The sequence below is a fragment of the Cynocephalus volans genome, chromosome 1, assembly GCF_027409185.1.
Source record: "Cynocephalus volans isolate mCynVol1 chromosome 1, mCynVol1.pri, whole genome shotgun sequence".
Classification (NCBI taxonomy): Eukaryota; Metazoa; Chordata; class Mammalia; order Dermoptera; family Cynocephalidae; genus Cynocephalus; species Cynocephalus volans.
In genome coordinates this window covers 26,844,387-26,865,967 of record NC_084460.1, presented here as the reverse complement: position 1 = coordinate 26,865,967, position 21,581 = coordinate 26,844,387, and the positions used below count along the sequence as shown (strand labels likewise).

Sequence of the window (21,581 nt, the reverse complement as noted above, 5' to 3'; positions counted from 1 at the left end):
GCAGCTTTCCCCTGACAGGGAACTCGTGAGCATGGTGCGGATTCATTCCCAGGCTGCGCGGTGACTGGAAGATCCAGAAGCCACTAAAAGTCTCTTTATCTTTCTCTGATTTTCTGTGCCCTCTTCTGTTGCTTAGATGGATTGTATCTGCTACTATGTAGGTGCTCCCTAGAGGGCTCCTGGCTATGCTTTGTTTCTCTGATTAAAATGTAGTCAGTACTTACCTTCTGTGTTCCCGCAACAGTGGAGAGATGCGTTATTATCAATGACTGAGTCAGTGGAGTAAGGATGAGTCAGAGGTTGGCCCCGCCGATCGCGACTAGGACAGAGTGGACTCCGCTGCTCCTTTTTTCTCTTGGTTTGTTTGCTTGTTTGGCATTTAGTTGAGTACTTTATGGTGGGGGGGGGGGAATTCGGGATGGAAGTAAATATAATTTGGATTTGGTGAGCGCCCAGATAAGGAGGTTCCTTCCCTTCAGTCTTTCATTGCTTGACCTCTCCTTGTGACCCTCTACACCCATTCTAAGTGTGATGAAAAGAGGTTTTATAACTGCATGCATGCCCGGGTAAGCAGATTCCATCCCGCACCGGGCCCCCTGATTATAAGACACCAAATACGTTGTCAGGGACAAGATGGGAAACACCACGGGAGTCCCCAAAGAATCCTAAGATGTCGGTTAGCTGAATAAACCTAACAATCCTTGAGCCAACTTTTGGAACTTCAACTCTTTTGTTTAGTGTGAGAGGGCAAGCTGACCCTGGTCTACGGGTAACACCTGGAGTCCGGGGCAGCTGGCTCTAAATCCCACTCCCCAGGGCAGGCCGTGAGACCCTGGGTGGGAAGCTTCGCCTGCTGGGGCTCCCCTTCCTGAGCTGTAAACCCCATCTCTTGCATGAGGAAAGCGTGTGAGTCCTCGGCGTGGGACTGAGGAATTTCCAGTTTACTGGCTTAAATCCTGGCTTCACCACTTACCAGCTGTGTGACTTTGGGTAAGTCTCTTAACCTCTCTGTGCCTCTGTTTCCTCTTGAGTGAGAACAATAGTACCACCTGCTTCATAGGGCAGGAAAATTATGTAAGTGAGAGCGGTCCTGGTGCAGGGTGAGAACTAAATAAATACTTTTATTTTCTATTGTTGTTGCAGCTATTACTGTGCCTCCCCTCCCCCAACCCACTGAAACGTAAACCCCACGAGGGCAGGGATATGGCTCTGGGGACCGTGGTCACTGGGCAGGAGGTGCCCAGGAGTTGGTTGCTCAGCCGGGTGCTCAGGTGCTCAGCGGGGCCGACTTCTCTCTCCCGCTTGTTTTCCCAGTGTGGCCTCCAGGTTGGACTTTGGTATTGTTTCTCTCCCTTGCTTTTCCTCAAATCCGAGTGGAGTTTTGAACTGGGCAGGCTGCTCGGGGCCAGCGGTGAATGAGGCGCTCATCCGGGGGACTGAGAACATCAAAGCAGGCGTGTGGCTTTGGCAGGAACAGGAAAAGCAGATGGTTATCAGCCCCAGCATTCGCCATGTTCCCCCCACGTGCTCAGAGCTCCACCTGTCCAGCTCTGCCTCCACCGCCTCCACTGTAAATGGGGTCACGCCATGTCCCACCTTGCGAGGAGGAAGTGTGTTTCCAGGTCAAGAGTTTACCACAGTGCCTGGCACAGATGAGCCCAGAGTAGATAAATGGTGGCCGTCATTACAGTTTCAGTGGTGGACCCGCTTGATTATTCCAATGAGGCCAGCAAGTTCCCTGGTGGTCTAGTGGTTAGGATTCGGCGCTCTCTCTCTCCCAATGAGGCCAGCACTTATATCTTTCCCATTTTAGAGAGGGGAAAATCGAACCCAGCCCAGACCAGGAGAGCGCTTTGCCCAAAGTCACGTAGGCTGGAAGGGCTTGACCTGGAACAGGGGGAGCTCAGCTCCCAGGCTGCTCCTGGAGCCACTTCCTCCCACTCACCCGCTCCTGGCAGGGGGTGGGGCCCACACTTGTCTCAGCCTCAGTGTCTGCAGCTGTGCACTGGAGACAGCAGTGGCAGCTCCCTGGGGGGTTGTTGTGAGGCACCAAGAAGACACTGGGGAGCTCCCCACAAGAAGGTGCATTTCATCTTCCTGATCAAGGGAATAAATGAATGAATGTGTTCTGTCCATGCTTTGGCTTCCTTAAGTAGACATGGGCCCTGTAGTCATGCTAATGGCACTCTGTACAAAGGGGAAGGATTGACCCATCCTCAGGAGGAATGTAGGAAGGATCAGAAGACGAGTTCTGTGACCGGTAGACATGCTGGTGTTCCCCACCAGCCCGTGCCCTATCCAGGGCTGGAAACCTCGGACAGTCCTGCCAACTTCTGCACCTCCATTTCGGCCCCTCCTTCTCACCCCAGGGCCTTTGCACATGCTGCTGCTCTGTGTGTGCAGAGCACTGTTGTCCACCACCCTGTCCCCACCTTTCATTAGAGTTCCAGTTACTATGGCTGCCAAATTACCCCAGTGCTTAGTGGCTGAAAACAAAAACAATCATGTCTTATCTCTGAGGGTTTCTGTGGCTCAGGAATTCAGGAGCAGCTCAGCTCGGCAGTTCTGCTCAAGTTTGTCACGAGGTTGCAGTGAGACAGTGCCGAGCTGGGGTCATCGCGAAGTCTTCTTCCCTCATCTGTCAGCACCTGGATGTGCCCCCATGGTCTCTTCAGTGGTGTCTCCAGGATGGTGGCTTCAGGCAGCCAGGCTTCTTCCATGGCCACTCAGGGCCCAATGAATGACAGCTGTCATCATTACCCCTTGCTATGGTCTGAATGTTGTGTCCCCACTACTCCATTCACATGTTGAAGCTTAAGCAGCAGGTGACGGTATCAGAAGGTGGGGCTTTTGGGGAGTGATTAGGTCATGAGGACTTTACCTTCGTGAATGGGACTACAGATGGTCCTTGACTTAACAGTGGTTCGATTCATGATTTTTCAACTTCACAATGGTACAAAAGCAATATGCATTCAGTAGAAACCGTATTTTAAATACCCATACGACCATCCTGTTTTTACTTTCAGTGCAGTATTCAATAGCTTACATAAGATGTTCAATACTTTATCATAAAATAGGCTTTGTGTTAGACAGTGTTGCCCAACTGTAGGCTAATGGAAGTATTCTGAGCAAGGTTAAGGTAGGCTGGGCTAAGCTAGGATGTTGGGTAGGTTAGGTGTTAGAAATGCATCTTGACTTCCAATGTTTTCGACATCCGTTGGGTTTACGTGGATGCAATGCCATTATAAGTTGAGGAGCATCTGTAATTCCCCTATAAAAGAGGCCCCAGAGAGCTGCCCTTTCCTTCTGCCATGTGAGGACACAGCAAGAAAGTCCCACCTATGAAGCAGAGCTTAGGCCCTTACCAGACACCAAATCTGTTGGCACCTTCCTTGATCTTGGACTTCCCAGCCTCCAGAAGTGGGATCAAAAAGCCACTGTCATTCCCTTAGGCCACGGTGCTTCATCTCCTACCCAGGGGAGAGCAACAGCCTCAGAACTGAACTCTTGTTAATCCATCTTTGATGCCATAGCCAAAGTGATGTTTCTAAGACACAGACCCAGCTTCCAATACTTTGCTTAAGACATTTCAGTTTCAAACTCCAAACTCTTTACGTGCTTTGTGAATCCCTGCAGGATCTGGCCTCCAGCCACGTCACTCTCCCTGGAACTTTGCAGCTGCTGATGGGGAACTGGTTCTACTCTCACACGTGCTCTCTGCCTGCTGAGCCTCAGTACCTGTGCCCTTGCCATAGCTGCTGCTTGAAAACTCCCTTTGATATGTAGTCACCTGCTTCCTTCTGCCTGCCTTTTGTGTCTTATCTCAGGCATCACCTCCTCTGGGAAGCCTTCTCTCACCTGACCCTCCTCCTTCAGTGGGAGTAGGCCCCCTTCCTCTGTGAGCCCAACGTCCTCGCCCTATGCGTCCCCCACCAAAGCACTTACCCTGTAATATTATTAAGGCTCGCTGGTGGGCTGTTATCCCCCCATGGACTGACCACCCTTCCAGGGCAGTGGGCAACTTTCCACTTCTGTGTCTGTTGCCTGTCTTAGGGGTGTTCTCAGGAGTGTTTGTTGGATGACTGGTCTTCACCATCAGGTGGGGGCTGGAGCTGCAGTCCCAAAGCAGAGACTGAAGAAGTCACCCTTTCCTCTCCAGGGCAGGGGCAGCAGGAAGTTTCTGTTTGGGTTGTCAGTGTCTTTCCTCCACAAACGAAAGCAAACCATGTCCTTTGCCAGCCTGATGCTGCCAGGGAGTCAGAACATGAAGAATATACTTATATTTATCTTTAGAATTTGGCTCTTGCTCAAATAGCTTGGCCAAAAAGGGAACTGAGTGCAGAGTTTAGGGGTATGTAGCTTCACGCATCATTAGATCCAGGTGCTTGAGTGATATGAGGAGCATTTTCTCCTGCTCTGAACCCTTCTCTACCTCTATTGGCTTCATTCTCTGACAGTTCCCACCACCATTACCACTGCCGCTGGTGGCAGCAGCTCCAATCTACAACCTCTTTACTGACAGCTCTGGGAAGAGTTCTGATTTAAGTCACTATGGCCATTTCTGAGCCAATTAGTATGGCCATAGGGATGGGGTACTCTGGATGGTCAGGCTGGGGCCCTGTAGTGGGGTCAGCCTCATGGGAACCAAAGGGACTAGGTGTGGGGGAGGGTGGTTCTCAAAGAAACCTGGGACAGGGGGACCAGAAAGGGATAGGTGCTGGTGGCACAAAGTACCTATCCACTGCCCACTGCCTCCCTCCTGGTCACTTACCAGGTGGATCTACTTATTCTCTGAGCCAGTTGAGCCTCAGAGTAACCTGAGACGCCATGGGTCCTTACCTCATGCTTAGCTCATTAGGAAACTGATACTTAGAGAGGGAGGCCACTTGCCCAGAGTCGCACACTAGAACCTGCTCCTGGGAGTGATGGCTGAGAAAACGGGGTCATTCCTGGAGGGCCACTTCCCCATTTGGGCTCCTTAGGTATCAGAACCCAAAAGACGAGGGTTGTCACCAGTGTGAGTCTCCCACTCCTGGCTGTCATCCCCACAACCCAACGCTTCCCTCTGCCCTTCCCTTTGCAGTTTCATGCATTTCAGTACGCAGGGTGATAGTTGAGGGTGGCAGCAGGGCAGCTTCTAGCAAGACCCAGGCCTCCCACACTGTGCTGTCCACATCCCTGAGGGCCTTACCTGGGCATCTCCCAGAGCCACTGATGGCAGCCTGGTGAGGTCCTGGCGGGAAGCTCTGTCGCTGCTGACAGCCCTGGGGGATGACCTGTCAGTGTGCCCAGGAAGTTAGGGGGTGAATCTTGTGGAGCAAGCAGCATGATGTCCCTGCGAGTCTTTTCACCCAAGACAGCAGTCTGTTTGTCAGCTGTTTCCCCCACTACCCTTTCAACCACCCAAGCCCACAGCCATAAAAGAACTGATGGATCAGAGGCATCCTGAATCTGGGTTTTGGGGTCACCCTGTGATGTTGGCCCAGCGATTAAGAGCCTCATATTCGTGGCACTGAATGTTGATTCCCCTTAGTAGATGAGACTCAGTTTCCTCATCTATAAAATGGAGAGAACAATCTCTCATTGGCAAGGTGGTGGTGGTTGGCGGGTGTCTTCCAGTTATCAGTGCTATGAAACAACGTAGCCCAACATTAAGTGGGTGAAGAAAATGGCATCATCATTTTAAAGACAAATCTACAATTTTAGCCAGGTCCATGGGGAACAGCTCAGCAGGAACAGCTTGAGGCTGGGTCTGGTGTCATCTGAAAGCTCATCTACTCATGAATCTGAGACCTCAGTGGGGGCTATCTGCAGGACAACCACATATGGGCTCTTCATGTAGTCAGGGTTCCTCATGGCATGACAGCTGGCTTCAAAACTGAACATCTCAGGAGAGAGAGTTGGACAGAAGGCATATGACCTTTATGGCCTATCCTCAGGAATAATGCAACATCACACCCCCTGCATTCTATTCATAGAGGCAGTCACAAAATCCCACTCAAGTTCAAGGGGAGGGGGAAGAGACTTTACCACTTGATGGGTGCTATGAGTTAGAAGTGTTTCCCCAAAGTTCATATATTGGAAACTTAACCCCCATTGTAGCAGTGTTAAGAGGGTGGGAAATCCTGTTATGGTAATTGAAAGGTGGGGCTTTTTAAGAGGTGATTAGATTGAGAGGACTGTCCCCTTGTGAATGAACTGGTCCATTTGTGGAGTAATGGGGATGGTTCTGATGGCTTGTTAAGGAGAGCGAGTGAGCAGGTTAGCTCTCTCATGCTCAGCCCATCCTCGCCATGTGACACCCTGCATCACTGTGTAGCGTCACCGAGAACAAGGTCCACACCAGATATGCTCCCTGGACTTTGGACTTCCCAGTCTCTGAACTGTAAGAAATGAAATTTTGTTTTCTTATAAATTACCCAGTTTCAGGCACTCTGTTATAAGCAATGGACTAATGCAATGGGGAGTGGTAAGATTCCAGAAGAGCATGTGGGATGGGGCATGTCCTTGTGGCCATTTTTGGAAAATGCAATCAGCCAAAGGAGGGCAAGATGAGAAGATGCCAGGTAAGTGTTTAGCACATAAGTGCTCAATAGGTGGTAGCTGTTATTATTATCTTTGCTATTACTAGAAAGACCCAGCCTTTCTTTGCATGAAAATGTCATTCAGATCCTGTGATAGATAAAGGTACAGCAGGAAGGAGGATTATTTCCATATGGGGCTGCCAGAGAAATTGGCCCAGAAATGCACTGGGATTTGTCCCAAGTCACCCAGCATGTCAGTACCCAGTCTTAGCCAGACAGGCTTTGGACAATGCTGTCTCTACCTGAGGTATCCTCACTGGTCCTAGTTTACCCTCTGAACAATGGGAGTGTCCTGACTCTGCCACCACAGAGGCTGAGGGGACCAGGGTGGGGTATGCCCACCCTCTTGGCTATACCCAGCCTGGTTTATCAGCCTCACCCATCTTTTCTCAGGCCTGGGGAGCTCAGCTGCCTCTGCACCGCATCTGGCACTCACTCCAGGACTTTAAGGATGAACTGGCCAGCTCAGAGTGCAGATCTCGTTTGGAACCTGGGGCCCTGCAGAGACTGTGACCCAGAGAACCAACAGGCCTCTGTGTATTTTGTTTGTTTTTATTAAACAAGCACAGCGCGTCCCTCAGAGAAAAGTTAGAAAGTATGTATTGGCAAAAGGGAGAAATAAATGTTGCTGGTATTCTCACCAGCTAGAGGCAAAAACCACAGCTTACATTTTGCAGGGTTTTTTCCCCCAGTCATTTTACTGCACATATAGACGCATTTTTTCTTTTTTTTGGTGGGTTTACTAGCCAGAAAAAAAAAGCAATGTTCCCTAATTTAAACTATTTTAAATTTTACTTTACTCATCAGGATAACATAATACACTCCCTTAGATCCATCATGTCAAATGGGCATGTCAACATTTTGCATATTTGTCCAAGATTTTTATTTTATTTTCTGTTTAATTTTTTTAACAAAGTTCATTTTTTTTTTTTTTTTTTGCAGCTGTCCCGTATGAGGATTCGAACCCTAGACCTGGTGTTATAATGCCACACTTTAACCATCTGAACTAACTGGCCAGCCCTCATCCTAGAATTTTAAAGAAATGAAATACTACAGGTAGTGTCAGTATCACTCATCACTCTGCCCCACTCTCATTTTCTCTCCCTTCATGCCCACAGGTAAATATACTGATAGGTACGTAAACAATGTATACTATTTTTGTGTTCTCAAAACCTAAATGTATGCTATTATGCTTGAGGCAATGTCCTGTTTACACACTACGTTTTCCAGATCTATCTAAATTACACATGTACATCTTGTGATTAAGGTCATTTTCTTTTCACTGCCATGTAGCATTGTATCATGTAATTATATCACTCTTTATTTATCTAGCCTTGGGCAGAGGGATATTCAGTTCAATTCAATTATTTTGTTATTCCTAATAATGCTGTGGTTATTACCTTGTGTGGGATGCCATGTGTCACTGAGCAATAGTTTCCTAGGGTGCTCCTCCTGGGACATGTATCTGTATTGCCAGCCTGAGCACATGGCAAATTGTGCTTCCAAGTGGCTGCACTGAGTTACTTCCCACCAGTAGGGCATGAGGGTTTCCATTACTCCACACCCCTGCCATACCTTGGTATTGTCAGGCTTTATCTCTGTACCCATCTGATAGCTGTGAAATGATGCATGTAATTTTATAGCCTGCTTTTCCTACCTAACGTTATATTATGATCTACTTTCCTCAGCAGAATATTCTTCTATAAGCACATTTAATTGTGGTGTAATCCATGGGCTGGAATACCAAAGAATGAATATGTGAGATAGTAGGGGAAAGAGATCCGTGAACTATCATTAAATAATAAAAACAACTTAAGCCAAGAGTTCTTAGATAGGACACATGACTCATAAGAGAAAAGATTGATGAATTGAATTCCATCAAAATGAATCATTTCTATTCTTCTTAAGATAATATTAAGATGGGCCAGACCCGTGGCTCACTTGGGAGAGTGTGGAACTGGGAGCACAGTGGCACTCCCGCCGTGGGTTTGGATCCTATGTAGGGATGGCCGGTGTGCTCACTGGCTGAGTGCGGTGCAGGCGACACCAAGCCAAGGGTTGCGTTCCCCTTACTGGTCACATAAAAAAAAAAAAAAAAAAAAGATAATATTAAGATAATGAAAAATCAGGCCACAGACTAGGAGAAAATATTTGTAGAACATATTTCTGATAAAGGATTTATATTCAGAATATGTAAAGAAATCTCAAAACACAGCAATAAGAAAACAACTCAATAAAAATTTGGGCAAAAAGGTTGAACAAACTCTCAACAAAAGAAATTTGCCATGGAACCAAGAGCTGCACCCCCTACCTGGAAGCAGGCAAGGAGCATGCCAAAACAACCACTTCTATGTGGGTGACTGTTTTAGTCCATTTTGTGTTGCTATAACAGAAATACCTGAAACTGAGTAATTTGTAAAGAACAGAGGTTTATTTGGCTTATGATTCTGAGACAGCTGCATCTGGCATGGGCCTCAGGCTGCTTCTACTTATGGCAGAAAGCAGCAGGCAGCTGGTGGGTACAAGCAGATCACATGGCAAGAGGAAGCAAGAGAAAGAGAGAAAAAGTGCTAGGGTCTTTTTAAACAACCAGCTCTTACGGGAACTAATAGAGCGAAAACTCACTCAGGCCCTCCGCCCCCAGGGAAAGCACTATTCCATTCATGAGGGATCCACCTCCATGACTCAGTCAGTTTCCAACACTGCCACATTGGGGATCAAATTTCCACATGAGTTCTGGAGGGGACGACACATCCAAACTCCATCAGTGACCTGCCATAGCCACTGCCATAGCCATGGCTGCCACAAAAGCAGCTCACTACCACAGCAGTAGCCATAGCCACAATGGAGGTGGCCTACCAGAAACTCAACTGCATTGACACAAAGAGAGTCACAAGTGGAGACTGAAAAAAGAAGAGGATGGCTCTCTCCTCAAAGTCTACTCCAGAGTAATAGAAGAAGCAACTGCTCTACCAGATGACCAGACAACAATGCAGAGGTATTAGAAGTACAAAACCCCAAGAAAATATGATACCACCAAAACAATATAATAATTCTAAAATACCAGAACCTATAGAGCAGGAAACCCTTGAAATAACAGAAAAGGAATTCTGAGCAACAATCTTAAGGAAACTCACTGAGATACAAGAAAACTCAGTTATAGAACATAAGGAAATGAAAAAAAAAATCTAGGATATGAAGGAAAAAATTTACAAAGAGATTAATACCTTAAAAGAGAATGTTTCAGAAGCCCCCTGGGCCTCTGAGCCCAGATGGGGCTCCAAGGGCCTCAGACACACCTGACCCCTGATGTCCGCATCCAGCCCTGCGACTACCAACCCACTGCCAGAAGCCCCTCAGGCCCCCTGAGCTGGAGTGGGAGTGCCGAGGGCCTTAGAGATGCCCCCTGATGTTAACATCCAGGCAAGCAACAACTGTGCTGCCTCCAGAAACCCCATGTGATCCTGAGCCAGAGTGGGGGTCCCGTGGGCCTTAGGCATGCCCCCTACCTCCACAACAGAACAAGTCATGGGTCATCCTCACCACCCCACCCCCACCTCTGTTTCCCTATCCTCACCTTTGTTTCCCTTCCCCCTCAACTTCCCCTTCCCACTGCTCTGCAACATCTTAGAATGTAAGAGGAAAAAACTAATAAATAAATAAATTTCAAAAAAACAAAGAATACAATCATACACACAAAAAAATAAAAATGAAAATAAAATAAATCAGAAAAAAAAAGAATGTAGCAGAACCTGTGGAACTGAAAGATTCACTTAGTGAAATAAAACACAACCAAGAGCTTAAGCAACAGGCTAGAGCAAGCAGAAGAAAGAATTTCTGATCTTGAAGGTAGTCTTTTCAAAATAACCCAGGTGGACAAAAAAAAAAAAAAAAAAAAAAAAGGAAAAAGGAATTTTAGGAAACAAAGAAAATCTAAGAGAGCTGGCAGAGAATCTTAAGCACTCAAGGACTTGAATCATGGGTATTCCAGAAGGGGAGAAAAAAGGGAAAGGCATGGAAAACTTATTTAATGAAATAGTAACAGAAAACTTCCCAGGTATGAGTAGAGACATGGGCATTCTGATCCAGGATGCTCAAAGATCCCCAAACATATTCAACCCAAAAAGGTCCTCTCCGAGACACATTATAGTCAAACTGGCAAATCTCAAAGACAAAGAGGGAATCTTAAAAGAAGCAAGAGAAAAGTGTCAAGTCACCTCTAAGGGAGCCCCTATCAGACTAACAGCAGACTCCTCAACAGAAACTCTACAGGCTAGAAGAAAATGCGATGATATATTCAAAATACTAAAAGAAAAAAACTGCCAGCCAAGAATACTATACCCAGCAAGACTATCCTTCAGAAATGAGGGAGAAATAGTGTATTTTCCAGACAAACAAAAACTGTGGGAGTTTACCACCAAACAAACCTGTAAGAATTCCTCAAGGGAGTTCTGCATCTGGAATCGAAAAAACAATAATCCCTATGACAAATACACAAGGAAGAAGAAAACCCACTGGTAGAACAAAAACACAAGCTAGAAAGAGAAAGAAACTAAATCTTACCACCACAAAAAATCCTAATGACAATGACAGTGAAAGAAAAGTAAAAATCTCTCATTCTCTTTGGGAAGTGACAGGGAAACAATTCATCTTTCTACAACTAGTAAGTAAAAGGGAAGAGACAAGCATTCATCCTGTCTTTCCTATGTGAATTGTTCCTCAGGGTAACCATAAGTAGCTCAGGAGGGAACATTTCTGTCTATTGAAGTGTCCCAGCTAGCAAATAAAGAGAGAATAAAATAATTAGAATATAGTATTTTTCACACCCCTATTGAAAGAATGGATGTAGCAAATGATCATCAGTGTCTGCTCACATCACGGAGAGACCATCAGACATAATGGGCCTCCCGCAGTAGAACATATACCTATGAGGCCAAATCTAACCTGACTGAGACCAAGCCTCGGGATCCAGCAACCAATCACGAGGAAATACGGGTTGTGTGTGTGTGTGACCAAGTTAAATGACAGTACTGGGAGGGAGTCAGCAAATCCAGACCTTGGGGAACTTTATGGGGTAAAGGGGGAAAAATTAGATGAAGGGGGAACCTATAGATTAAAAGAAACTTAAGAGATAGCTGACATAGCAACCAATGCAACAAGCAGAACTTGTTTGGGTCCTAATGTAAACAAATCAATTGTAAGAAAAAAAGAGGAAGGAGGAAAGAATTGGAGAAATGTACATATGTGTAATGTTTGATTATATTAAGGAATTATTATTGATTTTAAAAATGTGATTATGTATGCAGTTATGTATTTTATAAGAGAGTTCTTGCCTTTTAGAGACACATACTGAAATATATACAGATGAATGCTATGATACTGGTATTTACTCAAAATAATCCAGGGAAGGCAGAAAGTAGGTGGGGGGTACAAATATGATATGATTGGCCATGAGTTGTTGATTGCTACAGCCAGATATTTAGTATATGTATTAAATTTTTCATAGTAAAAGGTTTAAAATATGAAATAAATAATAAAAAAAGAAGGGACATGAATGGCACATAAGCACACGAAAAGGTATTCAACATCATTAGTCATTAGGGAAATGCAAATTAAAACCACAATGACATGTCACTATGTACTCACCAAAATGAGTGTAATCGAAAAGACTGGCAATACGTGTGACCATGTGAGCACCCAGGACCCTCAGACAGTGCTGGTGGAAATGCAAAACGGTGCAGTCACTCTGGAAAACAGTTTGGCAGTTTCTAATAAAGTTTAACATAAATTTGCTATACGATTTAGCAATTATTCTTAACAGAGACAGGAAAAACTAAAGAGTTTTTCCTTCTCTACTCTCACACAGTCACTCAGCTCAACACTTCTGACATCAGATATATGGGTTATTTCTCCCCACTCACCAAGAAATTCTCCAGTGGACACCAGCTGGATGTCCTATAATTTAACTCAATTCCGACACTATCTACCTGGAGGTAGCATCAGATTCCACAGGTTAAGGTCTCAGTCCCCAAAGACACCCCCCCACCCCCCACTTCAGATGCCAATTGCAAGCCCCAGGTTGTTTTACCTGTGCTTCTGACCAATTGGCTATAAATCAGGTTCCCACTGACCACCTCCTTGGATTTGATCAGTTTGCAAGAACAGCTCAAAAAACTCAGAAAAACACATTTACTGGTTTATTATAAAGAATATTACAAAGGATACAGATGAACAGCCAGATGGAAGAGATGCACAGAGAAAGGTATGGGGGAAGGGGCTCACAGCTTCCATGCCCTCTCTGGGGGTGCCATCCTCCAGGAACCTCCACGTGTTCAGCTATCTGGAAGCTTTCTGAACCCAGTCCTTTGGGTTTCTATGGAAGCTTCATTATGTAGGTGTAATTGATTACAAGATTGGCCATTGGTGATGAACTCAGCCTCCAGCCCCTCTCCCCTTCCACTCACATGATTGGTTCCCATGGGAACCAGCCCCCATCCTGAGGCTGTCCAGGAGCCCCGAGCCACCAGTCATCTCATTAGGGTACAAAAAGTTATCACTTTGGAGTTCCAAGAGTATTAGGAGCTGTGTGCCAGGAACCAGGGAGGGGACAAAGACCAAATATACATTTCTAATTATAAATCACAGTATCATCCTACTCCTCCTAGGTATTTATCCAAAATAAAAGAACATGCGTGCACACATATATGAGTATATGCAAGTGTTCCTGAGAACAGCATTATTCACAGTCACCCAGATCACACAATGGAATACTACTCAGCAATGAAAAGGAATAAACTTTGGAACCACACAAGAACATAATGAATCTCACAAGCATTATCTTAAGTAAAAGAAACCAAGTCACAAAAGACTCATCCTGAGTGATACGATTTTTATGAAACTCTAGAAGAGGCATATCTAATCTACAGTGACAGAAAGCACATCAGTGGTTGGGGATTGCTGGGTAGGGACTGACTGGAAGGGGACTCAAAGGGACATTTTGGAGGTGACAAAAATATTCTATACTGGGTTGGAATGGTGCCTACACAGATGTATAAATCTGTCAAAACATAAACCGTAAACTGAAAATGAGTAAATTTTATTGTATGTAAATTATACCTTGATGAAGCTGATTAAAACCATGACAACAACTAGTGTCAATAAGATGGTTGACTCTCGATGCTCACCACGATGCCTGTGAGACCTGCAGCCTCTGCTGTCATGAGCAAGTGAAAACCACCACCGGCTTCATTGTGTGATCCATCGGGAGGTGGGGGGTAGAAATGACGCAGGGAAAGCTGAGGAGATGACAATGAGTGCTGGCACACACAGCTGTTAGAATTCGCCCTCCCACCCATTCATCCAACACCCACCTGCTGAGCCCCCGCCATGTGCCCAGCTCTGTGCTCAGCCCTGTGGATTCAAGAACAAACAAGAAGAGATTCTGTCCTTGTTGGTTTACAATTTAGTGTGGGGAAATGAAACCAAGCAACAGAGAGAGAAAATAAATTCCAGTTGTGAAAGGGCTGGGAAGGGGGTTCCAGGGCTGGGAACCTCTTCCCTGATGACAAAGTCTTGTTTGAGCCAGGCTGGGGGTGGGAGGAGTTCTCAGGCCCAGCGGCACCCTGCAGCAGACGGCAGTGCACAGGTGGAGACCGGACCAGGGAAGAAACGTGAAGAAGGAAGTCTCTTCCCTTGTGGCTCAAGTAGATGTGGACTCCTAATGGGCATGAACAGGCCTACTGTCACCTCATCCTTCTATATGGCTGGGACCTAACCTGGCAGGCAGGTGGCTGCTCTTCAGCTGTCTGTCCCAGAGCTCCTTCACCCCCACCTGCCTCAGGAGGAGGAAGGTCTGTGGGGTATTGGGGGACTCCGGAAGCCGGGTGGGAGTGTGGGGTGTGCCAGGCTGGGGTGGGAATGGAAGAGCTAGTAGCAAGAAATTGCCAGGCCTGGATGCCCAGGTAGGGTGCAAGTGGGTTGACAGGAGAGGGGCAGTGGCACATGCCTTGGATTTGAGCTCTGGCTTTCAGTCAGACCCGAGTTCGAGTTCCACCTCTGCCTCTGTAATATGAGAACCTAGGAAGGCCATGTCACCTCTCTGAGCCTCTAATATCTCCTCTGAAAAGGGGGATGATAGGAAAATGAAGGAATTCATAATAAGTGCTCCCTGGCCAGCTCAGAGGGACAACAAAGCATCGAAGCTGGCCTGTGCTCCCAGCACACCTGCACTGCTGACCAGCTGTGTGACCTTAGCTGAGATCCTTAACCTCTCTGTGCTTCAGCATCCTCTGCTGTGAGATGATGTCTCAGAAAGTTAGTTTGTAGTATCTCTGTCCCTTTTCTTCATCAGTAACAGAACCCATGAATCTTTGCTGGGCTCATGTCTACAGGGAGTAAAGACCTCCTTGCACGAGGCTGTGACCTTGTGATTGAATTCTGGCCAATGAGATAGAAGCCAGGGCTCGCGTAACCTCTGGGACAGGGCAGGGCTTGCTTTGCTCTTTCCCCTTTTCTCCTCTCTGGTGTGTGAAATGCAGCTGTGGTGGCTGGAGCTGGAGCAGCCAACTTGGATCATGAGCTGAACCTGGCCATTAAGGCTGCACGTGGCAGAGGAACGAGATGGAAGGAGCCTGGGCCCCAGACCCGATTGTCTTCCCCTGGCCTGTAACTGAGATGGAAACAAACTTTTCTGTTGATTCCTCAACCCACTTCCAATGCTGTAGATTCTACCTCATGGAGGTCTTGTGTGGAGCACACAAATTAACACACAGGAAGCAGAAAGACAGAGGCTGGCACAGTGCACCCTCCCAGCAAGTGCTGTGGCATCATTGTCACCTCTCAGCCATGTTTGGAAGAGTAAAGGACAGTGTGAAAGTGATGTGCTAGCATGTGCCTGGCAGCAGTGAGCCCTCATGAGAGCTGGTGTTGCTGTTGCAGATGTCATTACAATGTCGTTGCCCACCCCCTGCAGCCTTCTGTGGTCACACTTTAACAACTTAACAGATAACACTTAATATACTAACAACTGGCACTTATTGTGTTCTCTGTTCCACACACCATTCCATGTACACCAGCTAACTCATTTATCCTACTTTGTCTATTCTATGCCAGCAAGTGTTCACTTTTCAGTGTCCCCGAAGTCAGGATGCACTTTACAATCAGCAGTATCTCATATCTTGTGGAATATGCTAAGATCCCATAAAATCACCTCAGTCCTCAGATGCCATCAACATCAGGCTGCTCTCCAAAGCCCGTAGGGTGGAGCTTGTGGGTTCTTGCTGTCATGTCTCCCTTCGACCTGTTGGTCCCAACACGCTGGGGACCCGTAAGCCTTCACCTGCTGGCTGCACGTTCTCTCCCAGACCTGTCCTATCCCACATGAATGAGTTCAGCCCTTCTCACCCCAAGCTGCAGCCAACTTGACCTGGAGGTGGGGATGCCAGTAGGGGGAGTCCGGCCCCGAAGGGAATCAGATGATTGACCCTCTCGGCCACAGTGCACCCCACCAACCCCCCCATCTTGGACCCTGGCGTTGCCCACCATGGCCATCCTGCCCCCATACTAATTAGAAACTTTTCTTCAGAGCCTGTCCTGAGCCTTTAAAAGCCAAACATCAATCCCTTTTGTTTCAGGCCCTCTTCAAGCCAGAAACACGTTGCACTTGCCGGCATGAGAGTTTCCTGTCTCTTGCACAGGTGAATTGTAGTGTTTGCTGTTGGGTTAATTTCTACTGAATTTCTGTCTCTTCCCACCCACCACAGACCTTAGAGCAGATGTCAGTCTGTCTTGTTCTGGGCTGTATCGCCAGTGCCTAGCACAGTTCCTGGCACATAGTAGGTTCTCAAGGGAAGGGATGATCTTACTTGAGTCTCATGGCAACTCTGTGAGGTGAACAGGGCTGAGCTGCTCTCTTCCATTTCACAGATGAGGAAAGTAAGGCCCAGGGAGGAAAGGGGCCGGTCCAGTCCCCTGTAATCTGTGGACACAGCCAGGCCTGGGTGACTGTGCTCCTGACACCCCTCCAGACACCGTGATGTGAAGGGGCAGGGGATGGCTGAGGGAAGGGGCATCAGCCAGACAAGGGGCTTCCAGCTTCCATCCGCCACCCTGACCCCCAGATTAGAATCAACAATCATGGCCTGTCTCTGCTCCTCCCCTGCCCAGGACACAGTGGGGAGGCCAAGGAGGTTGATAAGGAAGAAAGTAAGCCCTGCTCAGAAAAGACAGGGGTGGCAGACACTGTGGCTGCCAGCAGGAAGGTCCTGTTCCCTGCCCGCAGGCTCAAGTTCACCCCAGCAGGGTCCAGCAGGGACAGTGAGCTTTATCTTCATGTGTGAGTTTCAAGCACTGGCCAGCTTGCACTCAGAACGTACATACGTATTTAATTATTTTTCTTTCACCTTGGGCATGAGGGAACCTAAGATCAAGATAAAACATGCTCTGAAGCAGGTGATTTGGGTCCAAAGCCACCTCTGTAACCCCTCATCATGTGACTTTAGCCAAGTGGTTTCACTTTTCTGGGTCTCAGTTTCTCCACCAGTAAAAGAGGATGATGATAATAAAACCTACCCATAGTATCGTGATGAGGCTTCCAGGGATATTCTAAGGGACGTTGTTTGTGTGGTGCGTGGCATAGAAGACTAGTTAGAGATGACACCACAGAGAGCTCACCGTGTACCGGTCCTGTCCCAGGGGCCTTACAATTTACTAAGCCTTCACAGCGGTTATAGAGGCTCTGCTGTTATCCTGTAAGGGGCAGAAGCTGGACTTGGACCCAGCTCACTGCTAAACCAGAGGGCCAAACTGGTTAACCACGTTACCTAGAGCGGCCACTGCATGCTGGGCCTCATATTCGGTGCCACAGAAACATAAAGGTCAAGTGGAAGTGGCCTGAACCCCAGACTAAGAACCACGGAGCAGAGGAGGAGCTGCAGAAGAACTGAGCTTGGCAAAAAGCACGCTGAGCTGGTCCTTGACCCAGATTTATGCAATAACAGGATCTCAGTGACTTTTAGATTGAGGCGATCAATGATTTCTCTCCTGCATTGTGTAGATTGGGAAACTGAGGTCTAGAGAGGGGCAGGAGTTTGTCGAGCTCCACAGGGAGGCAGGCAGAGGTGGCCGGTTCCACTCTGTGGTGGGCACCGGAGTGGGGCTGTATCTCCGAGGCAGGTCCCCGGAAGGCACCTTCTCCCCGCACTTGCCCCTTGCTCCCTGCGCTGCAGCAGCACTGGCCTCCTTGTGGTTCAAGTCAGCACGTGCCTGACCACCTGGTACTTCCCACCTGCTGCGCCCTCTAGTGGGCCTCATCCTTCCACAGCTCTTCTCCTGGCTGCCTCTCACCTGATTGGTCCTCTATTTACATATCACCTCTTCAGAGGGGTCTCCCCTGATCGTCCTAAGTTGGACCTTTTGTAATTCTCTTATTTCTAACTGCTGCTTTTTGTCTTCACTTGCAGTATGTTATTTAATTGGTTAATTTGGTCTTTTAAACTCTATCTAATTTGGTTTTGGCCACTCTCTCCCTGTAGCCTGTTCGGCTCTGTGAGCCCAGGACTGCGGACATTTGTCACGTTAAATGCTCCATCTCCATCACCCAGCGGGGCCTTGGCCTAGCAGGTCCTCAGTGCATAGTTGCTGTGTGAGTGAATGAGTGCACGGAGGAATGAATACGTGAAGGATGTGCCGGGCCTGGATGTCACCATCAGGCCAAACTCTCGTGACTTGCCTGGGGACCGGATCCCAGACTCCCCGTTCTGCAGATGGGAAAGAGGCTCGGAGAGTTCTCTTGAGGTGGGTCAGGAATGTGACAGGTGCTCAAGGCCATTGGGCCTCCCTGCTCTCAGGCCACATGAGAACTTCAGCTGCACAATTCCACATTGACCTGACTCAAGGTAGTAACACATTTATGCTAGACATGGCCTGGTCCAGACCCCACTCTCCGAGGGGCTGTTCCATCAGAGGATGCTGATGCTGGTGTTGCCAAGGCAACACTGTTAGCTTTCCAAACCATCTTTAACTGGGGGAGGTGAAGGCCACACAGACACTGAGGGGAAGGAAAACTCAAAGAAAGGGGCCAAATCCCCCAGCCCCCGAGTGTCTCCTGATGCTGGCCATCCCCTTCCTCTGACAAAGGGCCACTTTCTAGCTCACCCATGGTTGAGAGGTCTGGGTGTACACAGTGAACTCTCTCCTCAGGGTGGAATTGCCTTTGCTGGGAGCATGCAGAGATCTCAGGGACAAAGTGTTCTGCTTGTCTGGCTCCATTGGGACCTGCCAGGCACCAGCGGGAAAGACAGACTGTTCTTGGAGTCCTTTCCAGAAAGATCTCTCTGCCTCTGTCAATTTCCGTGCTAGATGCCAAGATCCCTCCAGAGAGCTCTGGAAGAGGCAGCAGCTCATAGACACAAGTACATTGGTGGTGGTGATTGACTGTGCCACCTTAGATGTGACTCGTTCCCTCTCTGAGCCCTAATTTCTTCATCACTAAGATGTGGAGAGCACTGGTCTGATGCAGGGAGACGCAGCAAGGGTTTTGCATAGGAACCTGCAGGTGCGGGTACTCTAGAAGCCAGGTCCTGCCAGCTGTGGTCCCCAGGAGACACAGCCTGGGTCCAAAGCTATACCAGCCATGTCCCCACTGGCCCTTGTGTTGCCCGGGGGCATCTGGCTCATCTTGTCTGCAGCATCGTGAGTGAGCATCACTGTCAGAAGGGCTTCTGGAGGTTGTCAGGTTCTTCATCCTTTTTGCACAGATGGAAAACTGAGGCTCAGAGGCCAGGGGTTCTGCTCCAGGGGCAGAGCCAGGACTGAGAACCAGGGTCTGACATCTGTGGGCAGGACACAGCTATGTCTTTGACAATCTGAGAAAATGGGGATGAGCTGGAGAATGGGGCCAGGATGTGGGGGCAGGGAGGCTGGGAGAGGGGACAGAGATGGAGAGAAGAGAGCTGGAGTTAGAGACAGGGAAAGAGGAAGAGTGAACACCTGCTCTTGCCTGCCCAGCATCCCTGCTTCCTGAAGACATGACTTCGGTGGGACTGACCCCACCCCTGGTCCCAGGCCTGATCGTGTGATGCAGGTCTTGCCAATCAGAATCACATTAAATATAGGGATGGATATAAACCATTTCTGCCTGGAGAGAATCATTCTTTGGCTGGAACCAGTGGGACAGGGAAGCTCCCTGTCTCAGGAATGCTCAGCTGGGAGGACATGAGACTGGAGCTGCTGTAGCCATTTTGTCATGAGGGACACTGGCTGAGAGTGAAGTCAGCATGGTGGATGGCAGGGCTGAGAGGTGGAGGGGACATCATTGCAGAGCCTGGACCTACCATCGGTTGAATGCACTGTTACTCTTCCAGGATATGGACTCAGTCCATCCTTAGGATGGAGTTTCTATCTTTTTACTTAGGACGGAAGGTGAGAAGGACCGATGCATATTTAAGAACAGGTGTCTGAGGGTGACCCCAATCCCGTCCTGTCCTGTTGAGACCTGACGCGCAGACAGGGATTTGGGCCTTCAACCACCCAGAGGAGTTCTGGCCCCAGGGCTCAGAGCTGTGCTCTGTCTCCTTTCCAGCACGCAGCCAGCCTATGAGCTCTGCAGTGCAAAAATAAATTCTGTGGCTGCAAAAGCAAAATGCCTTTTCCTCACCTGGGTACAGGTGAGGGGGTGGCATGAATGGGGGGGTTTGCCTTCCTCCCTCCGTTCACCACTTGGGGGACTAACGTTTATTAGGCAGCTGCTTCGAGCCAGGCTCTGTGAAGAAATTTACATACATGGTCTCATGTCCTCGTTGCCACAGCCCAGCGAGAAGGAAGTGTCATCCTCTCCATTTTATAGACATAAAAATGGAGGCGTTGACAATTAGTAAGATACCTGAGGCTTTGAAAGGCTGAGCCACTGGCCTGGGTCCCAGAGCTGGAGCAGGTGTGTGTGGAGCAGGTGTGTGTGGAGCAGGTGTGTGCGGCTGCAGAGCCCACGGGCGCCACAGCGCAGCAGCAGCCGCCGACTGAAGGGCTGCGGGGCAGATGTGAGTGTGGTGATTCCAGCTTCCTGGCTGAGGCTGCTCCTCAGCACGGACACTATCCCCATCCTGCCTGAAATCCCACCATGAGCAGCCTCGTTCCTTGGGTCTTGAGTGGGGAAAGTGCTGTGTCCCTTGGAGAAATCAAAGTAAGTCTGTGCAGGGTTTATCCAGGGGATCTGCTGAGAAAGGGTCTCAGGGGCCGGGACAGAGCCAGGGGGGACAAAGGTGTCCCATTCCACTGGCCCAGCCTCATCCAGGAGAAAACCTTCAGAAGACAGAGGTGCATCCCGGTGGGGGTCAGGTGGGGTCGTGGGTGTTGCTGATGATGACAGGGCCTTGGTGGCCTCATCAGGGTTGAGAGGCTGATGCAGTGAAGGGGCTGGGTGGGAGATTGTCTGTGGCCCCTTTCTGACTCCAGCCTCTGAAAGAAGCTCATGAGGAGCCCCTGGTCTCCCAAACTCAGGCAAAGGCCCAGGCTTCTCCCCTGCAGGCCTCTGGATGTAGCATGACTGTCGGAGGAGGCAGGGAGGAGAGTGGTTCTAGCTCGGAGGCAGGACGGCTTGCACCTGGGGACAGGTGTCCTGCCCAAAGGTCTCTGCACTTGAGCCTGGGTGAGCTGGGGTTACAGGGAGTCCTCAGGGCAGGCGCACAGGCAGAGATCCCACTTCCTGCAGCCAGGAGGAGGCTTGGAGGACATTAGCCCATAGCATAGACAAAGACTAGTTCTAGACACTTCTTCAGGGATGGTGTTTGTTTTAAGCGAAATGTTCCCTCTGGTTGTTATTAGGGGCTTTTTGAGGTTGCCTCTTGGCCGTGTAGCTATAATGGATGAGTTCAGCTGAAGATGGGGAATGGGGCCCTGGGGCTCCCGCTCATGACAGGTGAAGACCAGCTTTTTCCAAGGGCATCTACACCCTCAAGAGACCTCTTGGAGAACCAGGGCCCATTATCAAATAAGGAAAGTTGG

General features: G+C 48.5%; 1 protein-coding gene across 1 annotated transcript in view; it reads right to left on the bottom strand.

Annotated features, from left to right (window-relative positions):
- The window catches only part of LOC134371531 (angiopoietin-4-like), a 54,620-nt gene extending 35,769 nt beyond the window's left edge, over positions 1–18,851 (bottom strand). The window contains exons 1-4 of the mRNA XM_063088382.1: positions 18,738–18,851; positions 18,287–18,340; positions 5,192–5,276; positions 4,597–4,686 (exon numbers count right to left, since the gene is read on the bottom strand). Of these exons, the coding sequence (XP_062944452.1) occupies positions 4,597–4,686; positions 5,192–5,276; positions 18,287–18,340; positions 18,738–18,851 (343 nt within the window). The remainder of the gene's footprint in view (positions 1–4,596; positions 4,687–5,191; positions 5,277–18,286; positions 18,341–18,737) is intronic.
- Between the last annotated feature and the right edge of the window lie 2,730 nt (positions 18,852–21,581).